The sequence below is a fragment of the Prionailurus viverrinus genome, chromosome E3 (genome assembly GCF_022837055.1).
Source record: "Prionailurus viverrinus isolate Anna chromosome E3, UM_Priviv_1.0, whole genome shotgun sequence".
NCBI classification, from domain to species: domain Eukaryota; kingdom Metazoa; phylum Chordata; class Mammalia; order Carnivora; family Felidae; genus Prionailurus; species Prionailurus viverrinus.
This window is the reverse complement of record NC_062576.1, coordinates 33145693-33165375: the sequence shown is the minus strand read 5'-3', so window position 1 is coordinate 33165375 and position 19683 is coordinate 33145693. Positions and strand designations below refer to the sequence as shown.

At 53.0% G+C, this 19683-nt stretch overlaps 1 protein-coding gene across 4 annotated transcripts in view; it reads right to left on the bottom strand.

The window, feature by feature from the left end:
* TEKT5 (tektin 5) overlaps positions 1–19683 on the bottom strand; it is a 73770-nt gene that overhangs the window by 33623 nt on the left and 20464 nt on the right. For 3 of the 4 annotated variants that reach the window (XR_007147800.1, XR_007147798.1, XR_007147799.1), the window contains exons 6-8: positions 5658–5812; positions 1687–1774; positions 1062–1194 (exon numbers count right to left, since the gene is read on the bottom strand). Coding sequence is in view for 1 of the 4 variants with exons in the window: in XM_047838812.1 (XP_047694768.1) it covers positions 1558–1774; positions 5658–5812 (372 nt within the window). In the remaining 3 variants the exon portion in view is untranslated. Of the gene's footprint in view, positions 1–1061; positions 1195–1435; positions 1775–5657; positions 5813–19683 lie in introns of those variants that run through there. The other variant, XM_047838812.1, reaches the window with a different exon arrangement.

The following is a 19683-nucleotide window of genomic DNA, read 5'->3' as shown; positions in this document are numbered from 1 at the left end:
TTGTCAGAACCTCAGGACTCAGATTCTGCCTCAGACCCACGGCCTCAGAGCCTGCACTTAGCAAGGTCTGCAGGTGATCCGTGCACGTGCACCAAACTCTGGGAAGCACCGACGTGAATAACAAAGCTTGGGAAACACTGGCCCCAGGAAAAAAAGTTGAAACTCTTTTGAGATGATTCCTCCGCCTCTCCAAGGGCTTCTGTGCCTGGGACAATAGCTGCCTGCCTTTATTCAGGCCGTTCATCTCACCAAAAATCCCACCCTCTAATAGGACTTTTTTTTTTTCCCATTTAATTGAGGTGAATTTCATGTGACATAAAATTAACCACTTAATGCGAGCAATTCTATGGCATTTAGCACATCTGCAATTTGTGCCACCCCCGGTATGTAGTCCCCAAACATTGCCATCACTCCCAAATAAAACCCTGTAGCCACGGAGCATCGCTACCCATTCCCCTCTCCCGGTCAACCACCAATCGGCTGTTTTAGGGATTTGCCCATTCTGGACGTCTCCTATGAATGGAATCACACGATATGTGGCCTTTTGTGTCTGGTTTCTTTCACTTACCGTGATGTCCTCAAGGCTCATCCGTATTCTAGCAGATGTCAGCGCTTTGTGCGTCTTATTTTATGCAGAACAAAATTCTATTGCATGGACAGGGTACCTCTTGCCTACTTATGGACATTTGGGTTGCTTTCACTTTTTAGTTATTGCGATTAACCCTACTATGAGTATCCGTGTACCAGTGTTTTTTTGAGTACCTGTTTCCAACGATCCTGGATATATACTTAGGAGTACAACAGCTGGGTGATACGCCAGTTCTCCGTTTAACTCTTCAAAGCGATGTAACTTCTGCCTAGAGCTCTCTCTCAACCCTCACCTGCCTCTTCCTGCCCCCCCCCCCCCACCAGAACTGATTTTACCTCCTTTTTCTCCCATAGCGATTTCCAAAACACCCCACATAGCAACGCTGGGATTCACACCCAGGACTTGTGGGCTCCAAATCCTGGCTTTTTGCCCGGCCCCACACAGCTGACAGCGGCCTCCACCTTGGACTGACCTCATTTTGTACATGAGGGTGCTCCGGCTGGGAGCCCGTTCAAGGCCACCCAGCTCCTAAGTGACAGCTGGGTTCTGGCCAATCTCGGCTCCAGTATCCGGTCTTCAGATCCCGTGGTCTACACACTGTGCTCCTAAAGGGACAAATGGGTTGGTCTGTTTGTTTTTTAAATGTGGTCTGTTCTATTCCCAGGGGTGCCGAGACCCTCTCAGTGCTCCGTCCCCAAGAAATCAGTCTGTCTCCTCCCGGGATCCGCTACGAGGCCGGTTTCTGCAGCAAGGAATGACCTCCAACATCTTTGGTTTGGGCACATTTATTTGGACTTTTCATACATTATATATATATATATACATATATATATATATAGCCTGGGGTCTTTCCCATGATAGGAGGAAAGGGAGGAAATGACACTTTATTTTATTTTTCTGCCTTTTCCATTTTCACCCTGCGCAGGGAACGGGCGCAGAGCAGGATGCCAGGGGCCGGAGGCGGCCCCTCAGGTGTAGCCCACCAGGCGTGGGGTGCAGGGGAAGGTCTTGCGCATGCCCATGCACTTTTCCTTGTCGATGCACAGCGTGTTGGCCTTGACGGCCAGCTCGTGCTCCAGCCGGCACTTGGTCATTACCAGCAGCTGCAGCGTGTCCTGGGTCTCCCGCAGCCTCAGCCTCAGGGTCTGCAAGGTGTCGTCGATGGTGAATACCTCGTTCACGAGCCTGGGGCGAGAGCAGAGAAGGCACAGTTCGCACCTGCCAGGGGCCGGGAACTGTGCCAGGCGCGGGGAGGCAGCCCTGAGAGAGACGGATGAGGCTCGGCCGTCAGGGAAGACAGAGGTGGGACAGGGAGACAAGGCGGTTCGCGACGGGCGCTGCCGAGGTCGAAAAGCGCAATGGAAGACACGGAATGTTTGGGGCAACAATCTGGTGGGTCCTCATTAAGTTCAGTGTCGACTTACCACGTGACCCAGCAATGCCGCGCCTCGGTGTATACCCACGAGAACTGCAAGGAGACCCTTGAACAGATATTTGGACGAATACCTGTGCGGCACTAATCACAAGAGTCACAAGGTGAAAACAGCCCCACTGTCCTCCGACCGGAGGAATGGCCAACCGAAAGGTGGTCCATCCATATGATGGGATATTATTCAGCCCTAACACGGAGGAACAAAACCCTGCCACCTGCTATAGAGGGAGGACCCTTGAAGGCTCATGCTGAGCGAAAAGAAAGCAGACACAAAAGGTTATGTATTATGTGAATTACATTAAACTTCCAGAACAGGCAAATCCACAGAGACAGAAAGATGAGTGGTTGCCCGGGGCTGGAGGGAGGGTTTGTGGGGTGTCCTTTTGGGTGGAATGAATGAAAATGTTCTGGAGCTAGATAGTGCGTGTAACTGCACAACACTTTGAACGTTGTTGGTAGATTTTATGTTGTATGTATTCTGTTCCATTAAAAAAAACAAAAAACTCTACTAGCTTGGCTAATGCCATGTGGATAAAAGATGGTCAGGTGGGGTGTCCCTTCTTGGCGCCCTGCTCGGGTCCCCATTACTGGCTGGGGCACCCGTCCTCATACATATTGACCTTCATAGGCCCATGCTTCTCCAGAGAAGCCAACGGCTCACCCACATAGGGGTACAAAAGGCTGTCCCCTGCCTCCAGGTGGGACCACCTCCATGGTACAATTCATGATGCAGAGACTCCGATGGGATCAGGACGAAGCCGGGCTCCCCTATCCTGCCTCCCCCCACTCGCTTTCTCCCGAAGCTCTGCTTCTGGGGAAACTTCCAAAGGCATCAGGAAAGGCCCTTCTGGGGAGGGAGCTTGTGACCCGAGAAAAAAGATGAGAACCAGCTGGCTGCATGAAGCCCAAGAGGGAACGTATTCTACAGGACAGGACTTCCCAACGCCGGAGATGTTCTATACCTGCACCGTGCTCTCTGGGCGCCACTGGCCGCGTGGGGTCCGTGGGCACTTGCAATGCAGGCAGAGCAAGGGAGAAACTTGTTTTTGTTAATGGTATTTCATTTTAACTCATTGAAATGTAAATGGAGAAGCCACATGTGCAGCTGGTGGCTACCCAACTGGACAGAGGGCAGGGCTAGAGCATAGAGCACAGCAAAATCCAAAATCGAGGGGCCTGGGTTGTCCTCAGGGCCGTGGGAGGCCCCTGGGGGGTTAAATGGTGTGCTAGTGTTGGAGGGGGTGTGAGTCGCTGACTCAAATTTTGGGAAAATCTCCGGGCCACCGCCTAAAGATGAGATCGGAAGGGGCAAGAACAGGGGCGGGAGAGGCGTTACGAGGTTGTCACAACATCCACATGGAGTGGGTTGAAGGGTGGCCCCCAAAGATGCGTCCAAGTCCAAAACCGCAGGGCCTGTGAAGGTGATACCATTTGGAAATAGGGTCTTTGCAGGTGTAGGTGATCCTGAGGTGAGGTCAACCTGCATTCAGGACGGATCCTAAGCGCAAAGACAGGGCCCCTTATCCCAGGAAGGAGGGGGAGATGCGAGGCACAGAGAGACACGTGGAAGAAGGCCGTGAAGACAGAGGCAGTGGCGGTGATGCGGCCCACGCCGAGGGCATCACGCACACCCGGCAACACCAGAGGCCAAGAGGAGTCACGGTGCACACTCTCCCTCCCAGCCTCCAGGGGAGCCTGCCCGGCCACCGCGTCGATTTCACACATCTGGCCTCCGGAAGTGTGAGCGAATACAGAAGCGTTGTTCAAGCCACCCGGTGTGCGGTGACTTGTGACAGCAGCCGTAGGGACCTGTGATAGCGGCCCAGTCTCGGGGGCTGTGCCGTGGGTCCCGCCTCTGTGCTCAGGCCCAGAGGACATGCTACCCAAAGGGCTTGAGTTGGATATCAGGGTGGGCTTCCCCGTGGCGGCCCTGGGCTAGGGACAGGTCACATAGAAGCCTGGAAACTCTTGGCTCCCTGGGCCTCTAGTCCAGCGCTGTCCAACAGAACTTTCTGCAGCCACGGAAATGTTCTGCGCTGTCCAATGTGGTAGCCTCTGGCCACCCATTTGGACTGTGGCTCGTGGACGTCAGGAGCTGAGTTTTAGGAGATTTGTTTCATGTTCATTAATTTAAATGTAAATATAAACGGGTGCCCGTTCTCGGGAATGGGCATGGACGGGACCTGAGCCAGGAGACGGGGTCAGAGGGATAGGGGCTACCTATAGAAGAAACAGGAAAGAAGGCCCAGAGGTGGAGAAGGAGGGATGGGGGCGGGCGGTGAGGAGAGTAATGCATAGATGGGACACTTCAGCTGCTGGAGAAGGCAGATGGCTTGAATCCTATTGTCTGCTGACTTCCCAAAGCCCTCGTGCACACACGTACATATGTACACACAGACACACGTGTGAGTGCACGCACGCACATTGCCCGGGGCTCCTGAACCAAACATGGCCCACCCACGCCCCCCGTCTACCCCCTTCGGGGGCACAGCTGGTGGACACAGAGGCAGGGAGCTTGTCCCTGAGTAATGGGCCTTCCAGGACGACATCTGGTCCCTAAAAGCCCTATTCCGTGAAAGTCCCCTAGGGGTGGGTTATCAGACACCCCTTGGCCCCAGAGGGTGCCGGAACCAACCTGAACATCTAAGAAGCAGGAACTTGTACAAGAGGGATCGGGAGAGCTGCCCCTGAGCCCTCACCCGGGACCTGGACCCCTGCCAGCCCAGCTGCAGGGGGACCCCGGGCACGGCACCCACTCCCAGGGTGAAGAACTTCCAGTCATTTCTAGGCCAGCAGCAGGCTGGGGAGCAGGCAGCCAGGTCTTCAAGTTCAAAGCCTGGGGCCACTTTCCCTGTCCACTCCCGGCCAACAAACACACCCAGCTTTTCTGTTTCCTGAATGATTATCTCAGGCTGTGCCCACATCAAACACCGTCACCTGGGGCCACCCAGTGTTTTCTCTCAGAATGTTCTTCCTCCTTCCTCCCCGGCTCTCTTCTCCACATCTCGGCCCATCTAGCTCAGGAGGGGGACAAGCCACAGAGCCCTGGGGCTTTTGTCACGCAGCAGCAGCTAGCTAAACCAGCGTCCCTAGCACACAGGGCACACACAACCAAGGGGCCTGCCCCTGGTCACACAAATTTCCGTGTCTGATGGCCTGTTCCTGCTTTGCCCGGCCGTCATCCCATTCCAGACCCCAGCCCCGCGCTCCCAAACCCCCGTTTCGGGGCCTGCATGAGCTTTGCAACCCCTCTCCAGTGAGGAGGGTCTCTCCTTCACAAAGCGGGATGGGCGGGATTAAGCTATTCCAGTGTTCGTGGGTGACAACTTTACAAAGAGGGAGACGGAGACGGAGGGAGGTGTGCTGGAGCCCCTCCCAGGGGCTGGCAGGCGCACGGGGATCTCCGGCCTGGGAGGCTCCCTCTGCTGAGCTCTCAGGGGAAAGCTGGAGGGTTCCCAGAGCACAAGGTGGCGGAGACTATCCAGGGGACCCCAGAACTCTAGCCCCCCGCCCAGTGTCCTGCTGAGCAGTGGGGCTACACATCCTGACTGGTGGGAGGGGGGTCCATTTTTCAGACCCAGGTTTCCTGGGAGCTCACGGGACCCACCCCTCTGTGTCCTGGCCTCCCCCACTCACTTGAACTGTGGGATGTCCCTGCACAGCTCCACGTTGGGGCGCCAGGTCCGGCACTCCAGCCTCGTCTGCGCCACCTTCAGTGGGCACTCCTTGGCCATGATGGACCTTTCCAGAAGCATGATGGTATTCTCAGCCTGGAAGATCTCCTGCAGTGTCTGCGGGGAACACGTGGGGTGTCAGGGAAGGAGCAGCCCTGGGCGGCAGAATGCTTCAATGGCTCTTTCCCCAACCATGAGGGCTGTGGGGGGCAGGGACTGTGCTCCTCAAAGACAATCTCAGGATAACAGCTGGGGCACTTCTGGTCACCCAGGATGCTGCGGACACTGGGGAGGGGCAGGTGCCAAGGCTAGTTGTGCTTTCAATCTCCAATACCCACTGGAGTTAGCCAATTAGTGTTCAGGCAAAAAAGGGACAGAGAGGGAGAAAGGCCTTTAAGCACAATAAGGGGCACCAGGGTGGCTCAGGGATTAAGGATCCGACTTCGGCTCAGGTCATGATTTCACAGTCCATGAGTTCGAGCCCCACGTCGGGCTCTGTGCTGACAGCTCAGAGCCTGGAGCCTGCTTTGGATTCTGTGTCTCCCTCTCTCTCTGCCTCTCCCCTGCTCATGTTCTGTCTCTGTCTCTCTCTCTCAAAAATAAACAAACATTAAAAAAAAATTTTTTTTTAAAGACTAACACAATAATCCAAAACAATAGCTAATCTCTGAACCGCTTTAATACGAATTAATCTAGGTTGTTCTAGATCTTTTTATAATCCAAAATGCACCTTTCTAGTAACTAGATCAGGAAATAAACTAGAAAGGAAGAAAAGAAAGGGAGAAGAGGGGAAAGAGGCTCAAAATTTTCCATTTTATGTGTAGAAATATTTTCCCCACTCTAATGCCCTGTAGAGAAGACATCAGCTGTAGCTGGTGAAGTACAGATCCCAGGAAGGGACAGGAGAGAGGCTCCTGGGGACCCGGAATGTTCTATATCTTAACCTGAGTGGAGTTCCATAGCTGTAAACACGGGCGGAAGACCCTTGTCAAAATTAATCAAGCTGTGCACTTTACTGGAAGACTGTCATACTTCAGTAGAAAACAAAGCTAAAATCGGAAAAAGGTCATTTGCAGGAAAAGATTGGCAAGGCGTCGACATTCGTGTTGGGGGACTTTTATAGGATTCTCTTGACGTCTGTGTGTTGGAAATTTTCCATAATAAAAAGTAACAGCGGGAGAGGACGAATAAAGAACGGGCACCAGAAGGAACCTGATCCTGCCCTTGGCCGACATAAGCACTCCAGAACTGAGAGTACTCAGCAGATGTCACCTCACTGCGGCTGACATGTCCACTCTCCTCCCTATCATCACCATCAGTGGCTCCCGTTTCCCTGGGGACCCCTCCTTCCAGAAGATTCTTTGTGGGTGGGCTGCACTAACACCCCTTCCAGACTTGGCAGGGCCGGATGGCGCCCCGTTCTGACAAGCCTGCCTTCCGCTGTCTGTTTGTCCGTCTCCCCCGCTAGCACGTACGCTCCAAGAAGTTGGGGGCTTTTCCATGCCGTACCCCCATCGCCAGGAACAGTGCTTGGTGCAGAGCGAGGGCTAGCAGATAAAAGCGAGCACACCCAGTTAAAGGTGAATTTCAGATCGACAACAAAGCACTTTTTTAGTATATGTGTCAACTACCATGCCGGATATACCTGCGCTAAAAAAAATGATTTGTTGTTTTTCCAATATTCCTGTTCAACTGGGACAGGCTGCTTTTTATTTGCTAAATCTACAAACTCTCCTCACGGCAGGAACTCAATAAACAGTCACTTAATGAATGAATGAGTGAGTGAGTGAGTGAGTGAGTGAGTTACAGGGAGCACTGGAAGCCTAGATGTTTAACCAGCTCTCCCCCATCGTCCTTGTCCACCCTGAGGCTTGGGAACAGTGTACCCTAAACTTTATATGGGTCCAGTCCATCTCAGATTTCAGTATCGGAAAACACCACTGGCACATGTGTGCCTGCCTCCTGAATGGAGCAGGGATCACAAGCGTGAGACCCAGTCCCCGCCTTCGAGGACATTACATTCATATTGTTTTCCCTCTTTTTGTGAGCTAGGAAATGCTCAGAAGTCATAACCTAGTGACTATGACCCGATGACATAACCTGATGACTATGGTAGCTGGGCTGAGCCCGTATTCTACGGGCACAAGAAATTAAAAGGCAATTTTTTTCCAAAGAATTAAAGTCCTGACTTCCCTATCAGCTTAGGGAAAAAGCCCAGAAAGAGTGTGTTTTGCTATTTCAAGGTAACAAAAGGATGTCCTTTTCCTATTGGGGTGGAGATGGGTGGCAGGGCTATGGGGGGTCAAGGGGGCCACTGACCCTCCTTCAAAGCCCATGAGGAGGAAGTCTGGCCTCTCACCGGGTCCTCACGGAGCCACCCAGAACCAGAGTGCCACTGACCACATGTTGGTTAAACATTATCCCGTATGTTCTGCGCTCGGCACATGAGCACATGTAAACACTCGAGTGCAGAGACAGCTGTTAGAACTTGTGGGGATTTTCCTTAAAAACCTGCCCCTTTTGTGTGTGTGTTGGGGGGCAGGGGAGAGGGCTGGCACAGACGTGCAAATCTCCAAAAGCACCACCCCAGCCTGGTACAGAAGAAAATCAAGCCTTCTAGAGCTGAGAAATGCTTCTTGGCATCACGTTACCGCATGCAGAGAACAGCCCCTCCCTCTCAGATCTACGCGTCTGTGGCCTGTTGGCGAGGTGGGGTAAGGAGGACATCACTGAGGGTTTGGCTGCTGGGGTGGCTGCCAGCCGTGCCCCCTGCCTGAGCCCATGAGGACAGCTCCCAGGATGCTTTGCTTCCTCTTAGCTGCTGCTAAGACACCCTTGAGCTGCTCCCAGGCTGTGTTTATGTTGGTTTCTCCCGTTGGCTCTCTTGGTCCCCTGGTCCCCAGCTCAGGGCTCGGCCAGCCTCCCTGGGGGCCTGCAACTTTACAAGAGGCCTGACTCTTGAGTCGAAGACTCACTCATTCATGTGCTCAATCATTTCTTCATTCACCCATTCTTCTACAGTCTCGCCGATCCACTCGTCGACTTACCAAACGTTCACTGAGCACCTATTAGGTGCAAAGCACTTGTGGGAATCAGACACAGCACTGAACACAACAGACAGAAAACCCACCCGGTGGAGTTTACATTCTAGTGCAGAATTCACTCATTCGCGTGCTCCTTTATGCGATAAATATTTATGATACGCAACACACACCGCTTGTGAAGCACCGACAGGGCTTTGCCACAACTGTAAGCGCTCCCTTGAGCGTGGCAGAAATTCAAGTTCCTTCCACCCTCTCTCTGTTAGGAAAATATGCATTGGATGTGGTTAGTGTGCAGGACATTGGTGGGGGACGGGGCCACCCAAGGGGCCTCCACTCCATGTTCTCCAGGAACTCTCTCGCCAGCACAGCGGAGGGACAGGGACGCAGCACCCGCACCATGAACTGAAATTCATCGATTCTCTTTCAAGCCTGCCCACCACTTCCAGGGGGTCACGCCAGCAGAGGTGGAATCCAGAGGCTTCCACAGGCAACAGGCTGCAGCAACATTTTAACAAGTTTGCTCTACTTGCCTTATATGTATTCTTGTAGCTCCTTTCCAGTTATGGCAAACGCCGCCAGTTTTCCATTTACACAAGGGACGGAAATACGTTTTAAATGCATGTGTTTTTAAGCCCCTTTCAGGGACTGGATTTAAACTGAAACATAAATAATAGCCCAGGTGGCCGGTGGATCTGGTGACATCAAGAAGGTGGCCCAGGAGCGACTGGATTTGGGAAACCCTGTATCACACTGTCTCCCAGGCACACGGATGCAGCAGGTGAGAGAATGGAGTGGGGCTGGGGAGCTGGGCGGGCGGTCACAGCCCAAGTCCCCTGCCTCCCTCTGCTGGCGTTGTGGGGGTGCTGGGCGCTGAGTGTTGTTTGTATCTCCAGGCCACCACCTCCCGTCTCCCCTTTGAATTTCTTGAGCAGGCCTGCTGGTGCATTTTCCAGAATAGTAGGGGTTTTCCAGAATCGGCCCCTCTAGAATCCATCAATGACTCACACCCAAAGCAAATCTGCCCAAACTGTTCCCCATAACCTGGTGTCCAGCCTCTGTCACTCACAGCCAGGGTCCTAGAAGGGAGGAAAAAGCCACACACACACACACACACACACACACACACACACACACTCTCTCTCTCTCTCTCTCTCTCTCTCTCTCTCTCTCTCATTCTGTCTTGGGGACAGCCCCTGTCGCCCACCCCAGTCCTACCCACGTGGGCAATGACTCAGCCTCCAAAAGTTTGAGGAATGTGACCTCCAAGGGCCAGGAGCCAGAGACCAAGTGGACTGACCAGGGGCAGGAGCCTGAGACACAGTGGCCTTGACCTTCATGCCCAAGAGGAAGCTAAGAATTTGCCCGGTGCTCATGTAGGCACCAAATGCCAGCCTGGCCCACCAAGCTCCAGGTCAGCCGGGTCCTTGGACCCCAAATTCCATAACATCCCGTGGGAGAAGAGCCCTGGGTCTAAGAGGATGACCCACATATCCCAGTATATCCCCTCCTGGGTAGATACTGTGGGAACCCGAGACTGTCAGGAATAAATATATCAAGGATGTTCCATGCGATATCACTCGTAGTGGGCAGTAAGCTGGCAATGGATGCCATTGACCATGGAGAAGGATGAGTAAGAGATAGCAGACGGGCACTGCAGACGATTTTGGTGGCCATTAGGTGTAGACTAGGTGCGGGTAGGACCAGGGGTGGGTCTTTAAAACTACGCAGGGGGAGAAAAGAAGGCAAACGAGTGAACTCTATTACACAATCCCTTTGGAGAAAATTAAAAATCCCGGCACCTACAACGGCCATGCACATTTTGTAAGAATACATCTCGACCAAGAGGTCCACGTTCAACAGTTAAAACGGTCATCGATGGGAAAGTCGTCTATGTGAGCAAAGGAGGAAGCAGGAAGGACAGGATAAAAGGAGGGAAAAAGAAATAAGCAAGGGGCTTTTTATAAACAGGATGCACCAAGAAGTGAGGAGTATGATAAAGTCATCTCTCTTCCCTGGGGTCAGAAAGGAAAAAATTCCCACAACCCTACCAGATTTAAAGTTTCCTTTTAAAATAACTTCTGTAGTTTAGGTTTTTTTTTTTTTTTTTCAATGGGAGAAAGCCAATTAAAAAAAAAAATACCCTCTGATAGTAAAGGGTACTGATTCTGGACTTTGGCTGCATGTTAGAATCACTGGGAGGGATTTAATTTTTTTTTTTTAATATTTATTCTTGAGAGAGACAGGGATAGAGAACATTAGTGGGGAAGGGCAGAGAGAGACAGAGAGAGACCCAGAATCTGAAGCAGGCTCCAGGCTCTGAGCTGTCAGTACAGAGCCTGATGCAGGGCTCGAACTCATGAACCAGAAGATCGTGGCCTGAGCCAAAGTCAGACGCTTAAACAACTGAGTCACCCAGGTTCCCTGCTGCGATGGTTTTAAAAAATACAGATGCTTGGGGTGTCTGGGTGGCTCAGCTGGTTGATCGTCCGATTCTTGGTTTCAGCTCAGATCATGATCTCACGGTTCATGGGATCAAGCCCCATGTGCGGCTCTGTGCTGATGGTGTGTAGCCTGCTTGGGATTCTCTCCCTCTCTCTCCGTCCCTCTCTCTCAGTCAAAATAAATAAACAAACTTTACAAATATAGATAGATAGATAGATAGATAGACAGACAGATGGATGGATGGGCCCTTCTGCCAGCAGTTCTGATTTCGTGGGTCTGGGTATCAGGATGTTTCAGGAGCTCTCTGAGTAATTCAAAAGTGCAGCCACAGTCAAGCCCCATTGGTTCAAGCGATACAGAGACACATGAACATTATGTCTTCAAGGGAAGGAAGCAGGTTAATGACCACAGTCATGGACTTGGTGTTGTCAATCAAGGCTGTCTGTCTTGGCAGGAAGCCCCAAGTGAAGTCAAGTGATCCAGTTCATCCCCAATGCTGACCGAGCAGGTCAAAGGTACTGTTTCAGATGTGCACGTGGGCTTGGGCTTCCAGAAAGGGGTCTGGGGAAGGAGTGGTAGCCTCATCACAAGGCTGAATCCGAAGCCAACCACTTTAAAAACCTGACACTCCAACCCCCAGCCCAGAGCTGTGCCCTTCTTTCACCGTGGCCCGGGTAATCCAGACCCCGGCCCAGGCAGGCAGGAAGCTCAGTGCTCGGGCAATCTTTCAAGGTGGGAAGGTCTGGGCAAACCCAATACCCTCCCAAGGTCAGGGTCCCTCAGACTCAAGGCACCTGTTACATTCATACGTGTGTGTATGTGTGCGTGTGTGCACACACACCCTCATACCCACCCACACACACAGAATGAGTGTCCCAGATACCGACACCTCCCTTTACACACTGTCCCCTCTGCCTGGATGCTCCTTCCCCAGACACCCACATCGCTCGTTCACCTCCTTCAGGTTGTGGCTAGAACGCGTAGAAGACTGCAACCCCCCACCCTGGCTGGCACTCCCAACCACCCAAACCCCTACTGTGTTTCTCTCCAGTCCTTACACCTGCTGACATAATACATGTTTTATTCGTTAATGTTAGTCCTCTCCTCCGACCAGAAAGCAAACTCTGGGGCGCCTGGGTGGCTCAGTCAGTTAAGCGTCCGACTCTTGATTTTGGCTCACGTCATGATCTCACGGTTCCCGGGTTCGAGCCCCATGTCAGGCTCTGTGCTGCCAGCACGGAGCCTGCTTGGGGTTCCTTCTCTCCCTCTCTGCACCTTCCACGCTCACACACTCTCTCTCAAAAAAGATAAATAAATAAAAATTAAACAAAAAGAGGACAGACGTTGGCAGTAGCCTGCCTGACAATATCCAAATCCTAGCCCACGCTGGGTGACCTCAGCAAGTGTCCTAGGATCTCGGAGCCTTTCCGGTAAGCCGGGGATGGTAATACCCCCGCTGCACAGAGTGGAGGCGAGGGCACGGGGTGGCCAGCCCGGGAGGAACTCCCGGAAACCCCAGCAGGCGTGTGAGCCCCCTCCACCGCCCGGCACACGGAGCCGGGAGACACACACACACACCCATCTCAGGAGCCACATGAACAGCAGGGGTCGTGACCTGCTCTTCCAAAAGCAAGCGCATGCATGCATGTGTGTTTCTCCCACAAATACCCCTGGAAAGGACCACAAGAAAGTCATCACGCCCCTTCCCCATCTTTCCTTGGCCAGGTAGAGGCATCTCTCTCTCTCTCTCTCTCTCTCTCTCCTCTCTCTCCTTCCCTCTTTTTCTCTCTCCCCAGCCCCTGAGCTCTGAGGGTTTCCCAGAAGCACCTCCTCTCCCGCAGGCCTTAGGGGTGTTAACCTTTCTGCTCCCACAGAGCCCAAGAAGCAGGGGGGAGGGAAGGAGCTCGCAGGGCAGGGCACAGCCTGGCTCAGAGGCTGGGCGGGCCGCCGTGCGATTGGCCCAAGGGGGTCACCCCATGGGAGGAGTCTCAGCGGCCTGGGCCCAGAAGCTGGCACACGGTTGGGAAGGAGGTGGCGACGGTGCAGGGCTCACCTCACTCTGCTCTCTCGGCCCCAGCTCTGTGCCCTGTGAGCTGCAGGCCGCCTGCCAGTGGGGGCTGTGAGGCTGAGGGTCACGCAGCGCACGGAGGGTGGGGAGGGGCAGGTCACTTGGTGCCACCGCGCCCCTGTGCGGTCACACAGAGCCACGTTCAAATTCCAGCCCCTGACGGGGAACGGGTCACTCGATCCCCCTGTGCCTCGTGCCAGAAAGTCCCCCACATCCCCTGAGCCCCTTCTCACTGAGCCAGATGCCGGGGGGGGGGGGGCTCCTGTTCTCATCTGCAAAACCAGCACGACACTAGCTCACCCCCAACGTTGCTGTGGGCATTAAATGAGATACGGTGGGTCAAGTGGCCAAGATAAGGTGGGTCAAGTGGTCAAGATAAGGTGGGATAAGGCACTGGTCAAGTCCAGTGCCTGGCACTTGCACAACCCCCACCCTGCAATGTTCAGTCTGTTAGATTTGTCCTTTGGGATCTTTGGTCTTTTTCTTTTTCTTTTTTTTTAATATAAGACAATAGGAAACTGAGATTCACTTGACAGAATTTGGCTTCGCAGGCAACTCAGACTCCCTCAGACCTCCAGTCCAGGGCTCACACTTAACCTCCATTAACCCACTTATTTGGGCGTAAGGGGTCAAGGCAGGAGTCGCCAGCGCAAGGGAAGAGGAATGTCCTCTTTCTCAGCTTCTGGAATGTGGCTCAGAGAGGGAGCCAGTGGGAGGCAGATGGTGGGCCACACGCCCTCAACCCTCCTCCCCCAACCGAAGTTCTTTCTGTTAACCGACCCCCCTCTAGGCAGATCCCCAGCCACCAGGGACTCGGTGCAGGGTGTCTTGGAGGTGGGAGCCCCAGGCGGGAAATCAGGAGACCCAGGTTCCCGTCCAAACCCTACCACAAACCAGCTGTGGAACCCACACCCCCACTCAGCCACTGGGCTGCACTGGCGATTTCCTCATCTGGCAAATGGGGACCAGGGCCTACGCTCCCCCACTGGCTAGGATGCTACAAGGCTCCTGGACCAGGTGATGTGCGCTATACCTCAAAGCATCATGGGTCTGCCCCGTGCACCTGGACCCACTTCCCTGAGACCCAGCCTGAGACCTGTTAGCTGCAGGTATGGCTCTCTGTGTTGTTGTTTTTTTTTTAACGTTTATTTATTTTTGAGAGAGAGAGAGAGAGGGCAGGGGAGGGGCAAAGAGAGAGGGAGACACAGAACTCGAAGCAGGCTCCAGGCTCTGAGCTGTCAGCACAGAGCGCAATGCGGGGCTTGAACTCACAAATCGTGAGATCGTGACCTGAGGTGAAGTCGGACGTCCAACTGACTGAGCCACCCAGGCGCCCCTTGATTTGGTTTTTAAGTCTTCAAGTCAAGTTTTAAGTCTTCAAGTCTTCAAGTCAAGTCCCTTCAGACGTTAGGGAGTCCCAGTACACAGCCTTCTGGAGCATCTTGAGGATGCTCTAGATAGTGAACAGATGTTTCCGGAAAGGTCTGTGGGGTAGGTATTTCAGGTTTTAGGAGCCACACGGTCTCTGTCACAACTACTCAACTTGGTCACGGCAGTGCAAAAGTAGCCACAGACAACATGTAAATGTATGGGGTGGGGTGGGGGTCCTGTGTTTCAATAAAACTTTATCTACAAAAACAGGCCAAGAGGGGGCAGAGTTGGCCCTGGAGCCAGAAGTTTGAGACCCCCTGCCCGTAGCCCATCACAGAGGGAGCCCCAGTCATCAGAAACAGCCCATCTCATACAAGGCTAATGCTCCTCTGAAGTTTCCTGCATTTAGAGAATAATTTCTCTACTGCTCTGCTACTCAAAGTGTGGTCTGTGTACCAGCATCACTGGGTTCTGAGGGCTTATTAGAAATGTTGGGGCACCTGGGTGGCTCAGACATCCGACTCTTGATTTCAGCTCAGGTCATGATCTCATGGTTTGTGGGTCTGAGCCCTAAGTCAGGCTCTGCGCTGAGAGTGCAGAGCCTGCTTGGGATTGTCTCTCTCCCTCTCTCCCTGACCCTCCCCCACCAAGATAAGTAAATAAACTTAAAAAGAAATGCAGGGTATAGGCCCTACCCCCGACCTACCAAGGGAATCTGCATTTTAACAAAACCCTCAAGTAATCCCATGCACGTTAAAGTTTTAAGATGGCAGGACAGCGCCGGATTCGTAGCTGGAGGCAGATCTCTCTGGCTGCCATTTGCAGGGTGGACAGAGGGGACCAAGATGGCCAGTGGGCAATGGAGAGGCAGAGGACCCACATCAAGGCGGGATGGAGAGACACGGAAGTCACAAGGTCACGGGACTACTGAGAAAGCAAAGCAGGGGGCACTGGTAACGGATGGGAGCACGCCAAGGGAGGAGAGGCCAGATTTCACACACCTCAGCCTGCCCAGCCCCTTAAAATCAGTAGGAACCGCCTAGAAGACAGGTGGGGGCGCCACCAGCCTGTGTTCGAATGCCAACAGCACCCTGCTGAGCATGTGGCCTTAGCAAATCGCCAAGAGAAGGAGACAGAGAATCCCAAGGAAGCTCTGTGCTGTCAGTGCAGAGTTCAACCCCGGGCTTGACCTCACCAACAGGGAGCCGAAATCAAGAGTCAGATGCTTAACACACTGAGCCACCCAGGCGCCCTGACCAGAGCACTTTCTGTCTGTTCATCTGTCCCTCCATGTATTCGTCTATCTACTTAATTATTTACTGCCTTTTTTTTTTTTTTTTTTTTTTTTTTTTGCCAAGCCTTAAGCCAGGAGACCAGGGCTCCTCAGCCTTCCCACTACTGACATCTGAGGAAGAGGAGTTAACACAAGAAAAGCCGTGAGAACCCTGGCTACACACAGGAAGCTTAGTCTTTAGAGATTACGGTTCATCTTCTCTTTTTCCCTCTTGCACCCCGATGGCCAAGCAGACCGTGATCAGCCACCCTCAGCCCTTGCAGGGGAGCAGCTGAGGGCAAACCTCCCCCCCTACCCCATCCCTCTGTGTGCGCAATTGCCAGGTCCGCCTAGGCCAAAACCAACCTCGAGGCTCAGCGGAAAAGTGCCCTGATATTCCTGGCTGGAACAGAAATCCATCCAAAGGCTTTGAAAGTCGGGGGGGAGGAGGGGAAGGGGTCCAACGAGGTTGTTTGCCATGTAAAATTATCTGTCGGCGTCTTGTCTTGTGACAGCAGAGAAAGCATCTAAGGCCAGGAAATTATTTTTGATGTGGAGGGAAAAAAAATTGCATTTAGCAGTTCCAGCCGGCCTGAGGCTTCTGGATGCTTTGTGCAACCTTGCAAATTCATTGTTTTCCAAATTGCGCGAAGCCAAGGGGTTTCCAAGGAGATGCCTGGCTCAAAGGCAGCTTTCTCAGCTCAGGAAGGGAGAAGGCCGCTAGGAATCCTTTTGCTGGTCAAATGGTGGAAGGTTTTCAAGCGCAGGCAAGCCCAGGGGCAAGGAGAGTGAGGACAGGAGTGTTCTGGAGTGACCACACCAGAAACTCAGGTCGTGAAGGCTCCGGAGCATGGTGTCCCAAACTCAGCACTTTGACACGTGGAGACAGATATGTCTTTGTTGTGGGGGCCTGTCCTGCACCTTGTGGAGTGTTTATCGTTATCCTTAGGTTCTACCCATTATCTGTCAGTCCCACGCCTGCCTCCCAAAACCTCTCCAGACACTGGCAAATACCACTGGGGAGGAAATTCACCCCAGGTGAAGAGCAGGATAGATGTTGACTAAGCCCTGCTCCCGGTGAGGGCTGTCCAGAGGTGGCCAGCTGCCTTCAGGCAATACAAACACCAGCTGCTGAGAGGCTGTTTGAGGTCAGGGGTCCTGCAAGTCCTGGAGGGGTTTAGACACTGGTGGAGTCTCCCTGCTAGAGAGGACACTTGTGTGAGTAGGAAAATTCATGGCAATCCACTAGCGCAGGCCTTCAAGCGTCTCCTTAACATTTATCACAATTTCTAATTAATTGTTTATTTTTTTAAAAACCAGTCTCCCCCAGTAGAACGGAAGCCCCCTTCCGGGCAGGGATCTCGTCCGGTTCACATTATATCCTCAACACCTAAAGAGTCTAGTACATAAGATGTGCTAAGTTAACAGCTGCGGAGGGAGGGGATTAACACCCATCCGTTGCATGTCTACGCCTGGGATACACCTGGAGAACTTGTTAAAACTCAGATGGATGGGCCCCAGAGTTTCTAATTCAAAAGGGCTGGAAGGGAGCCCAATAATTTGCATTTCAAATACATTATTGGGTGAGGTTGATGCCTCTGGCCCAAGGACCACACTCTGAGAAAACACCGGTCTGAACTCGGAACCTCTGGTTCTCCATCTTGGCTGGGGGTAGCTCACAAGGTTGGATGCCCGGGGCCACACCCCAACCACTTAAATCAAAATCCCTAGAGGTGAGACCCAGGCATGTGGGTGGTTCCAGTGTGCAGCCAAGCACAAGAACTGCTCACCTGCCCCTTCCCCTCTGATCTCACAGCTGGCAGGATTACTCCTGTCGCATACATTGAGACACGGAGATTCAGAGGAGTTAGTTACTTTCCCAAGATCCCTTAGCTGCACCAAAATTCATCCCTGGTCTTCTGACTCCAGATGCCATGTTCTTTCTGCCACCTTGCCATTCCTCCCTCCGGATCGGAGATCAGACTATGGTTTTTGTTTTTGTTTTTTTTTTTTTTACCATCTTTCCAGCTGATACTCACGGGGCACCAATACGGTCACCGACACAGCTGTTTTTTGTTTGTTTGTTTGTTTTTTCTCACAAATGTCTGCCAAACATTACTGCTTCCATTCGAGAGATGGGGAAACCGAGGCACAGAGTGGTGAAGCAATCCAGCCTTGGCCATTTAGCCAGAAAGCACTAGAGCCAGAACTCAATGCAGCCATCCACACTGCACCGTGGGGCTGACACACGGGGGGGATGAAGAATGTCGAGATGCAAGAAAATTCTGGACCTGGACAAGGCAAGCAGATGCAACAGCTAGGAGCATACAAGAGGCTGGGCGGTGGCTCCTGAGCAGACAAACAGCCAAGGACCCAAGAGTGGACAAGTCACACCTTGGAAGAAATTAGGAAACCGCTAGATGCTCTCTGCCTGGGCCAGGCTGCCTCTTACAGGCTTCCTGTCTCCGCAGGAACCAATCCCAGCGATTGCCCCACCCCCGGCTTCCAGTCGAAGCGTGTGATTGGCTAACACCAACTAAAGCTCTGGCGGTGGGAGGAGGGAAGGAATAGCTTTCCTGAGCCTTGTCGGTGCTCGCAGAGTGACCTCAAGACAGCTTCCTTTGTATGGTTCCCCCCAACGGACCCTTGCTGGTTCTGTCCCATTCTCTCCCCACCTCTCCTGCCCCATCCCTCCAACTTCCTGGCGTTTGTTGGACACCTTCCCAGCTCCAGACCTCTGCTCTGTCTTCCCGATTCCAGCAGCTTCTCTCCCATTTGTTCAGTGTCACTGCGGACAGATAATGGGTGACACGGTCCCCCCACCCCCAACCATCACCTTGCCACTTGGCACAGGCCTCAGAACCGCCCATACCTGAGCTCTCGGGGAGGGGGGGTGCCCCTCACGCTGAGTGTCCCCAGGCACACGTGGCCCAGCTACAGCAAGGAGACCTTGGATCCCTTCTGGGGCAAAGCGGAGTATCAGGCAAAGACCTACCGCATGCTGCTCCGAGGCTTCTCCTGAGTTAACCTGCCACAACCCACATACCATCTTCACAATTATTTCCGATTTTTCTTCAAATCAACTCCCTTGACAAGCGTTACTTGAAACGGGATCTTTATTTTATCGCCACAAGTGGAAAACGAATCTCCCTGGCCATTAACAGAGACTACCATAACAAGAGAGAAAATGGAAAAAAGCAGCCAAGTCTCACTCAGTTCTGTTGCCTCTAAAGGTTCAAAGCCTGCCCAAGACTGGATGGCTGTCAGATAGAAAGACGGTCAAGGCAAATCAGTATCACGTCAAGGCCTGACGCCCTCGGCAGGCCTGATGGAGAGACCCCGCAAAGGGAACTTTCTCACCGAGCTGCAGTGGTGTTCAAGGCCTGGCCCTTGCCCCCCCACACCAGACTGCCCTCTAAACTGGGCCAGTTTTAGAAAGAGCCGTCAGTAGCTTGGCTGTGGGTACCCGTGCTGGACAGGATCCGGCTGCTTGCAAACCACGAAAGTATTTCCCACTCCACAATGGGTTCCAGACCTCCTTGGACAAACAGAGGGGCTGGCAGAGGGGTGAGGCCCTCAACCCTCAGACGCTGTGCCTTCCTGCCCTGGCCCGGCCTCCCAGGGAAAGCGTGTTCTGCTGGTGTTAATGACCCCTTGGAAAGCAAAACTCCACAGACACCCCAGAATGAAAGCAAAGGCTTTCAAGGTTAAAACTCACAGTCCCTCTGCATTCTGTTAAACTCTTTCCGTGCCCGGCTGCTTTATTCATCTGCTTTCCGGCATTTCCTCC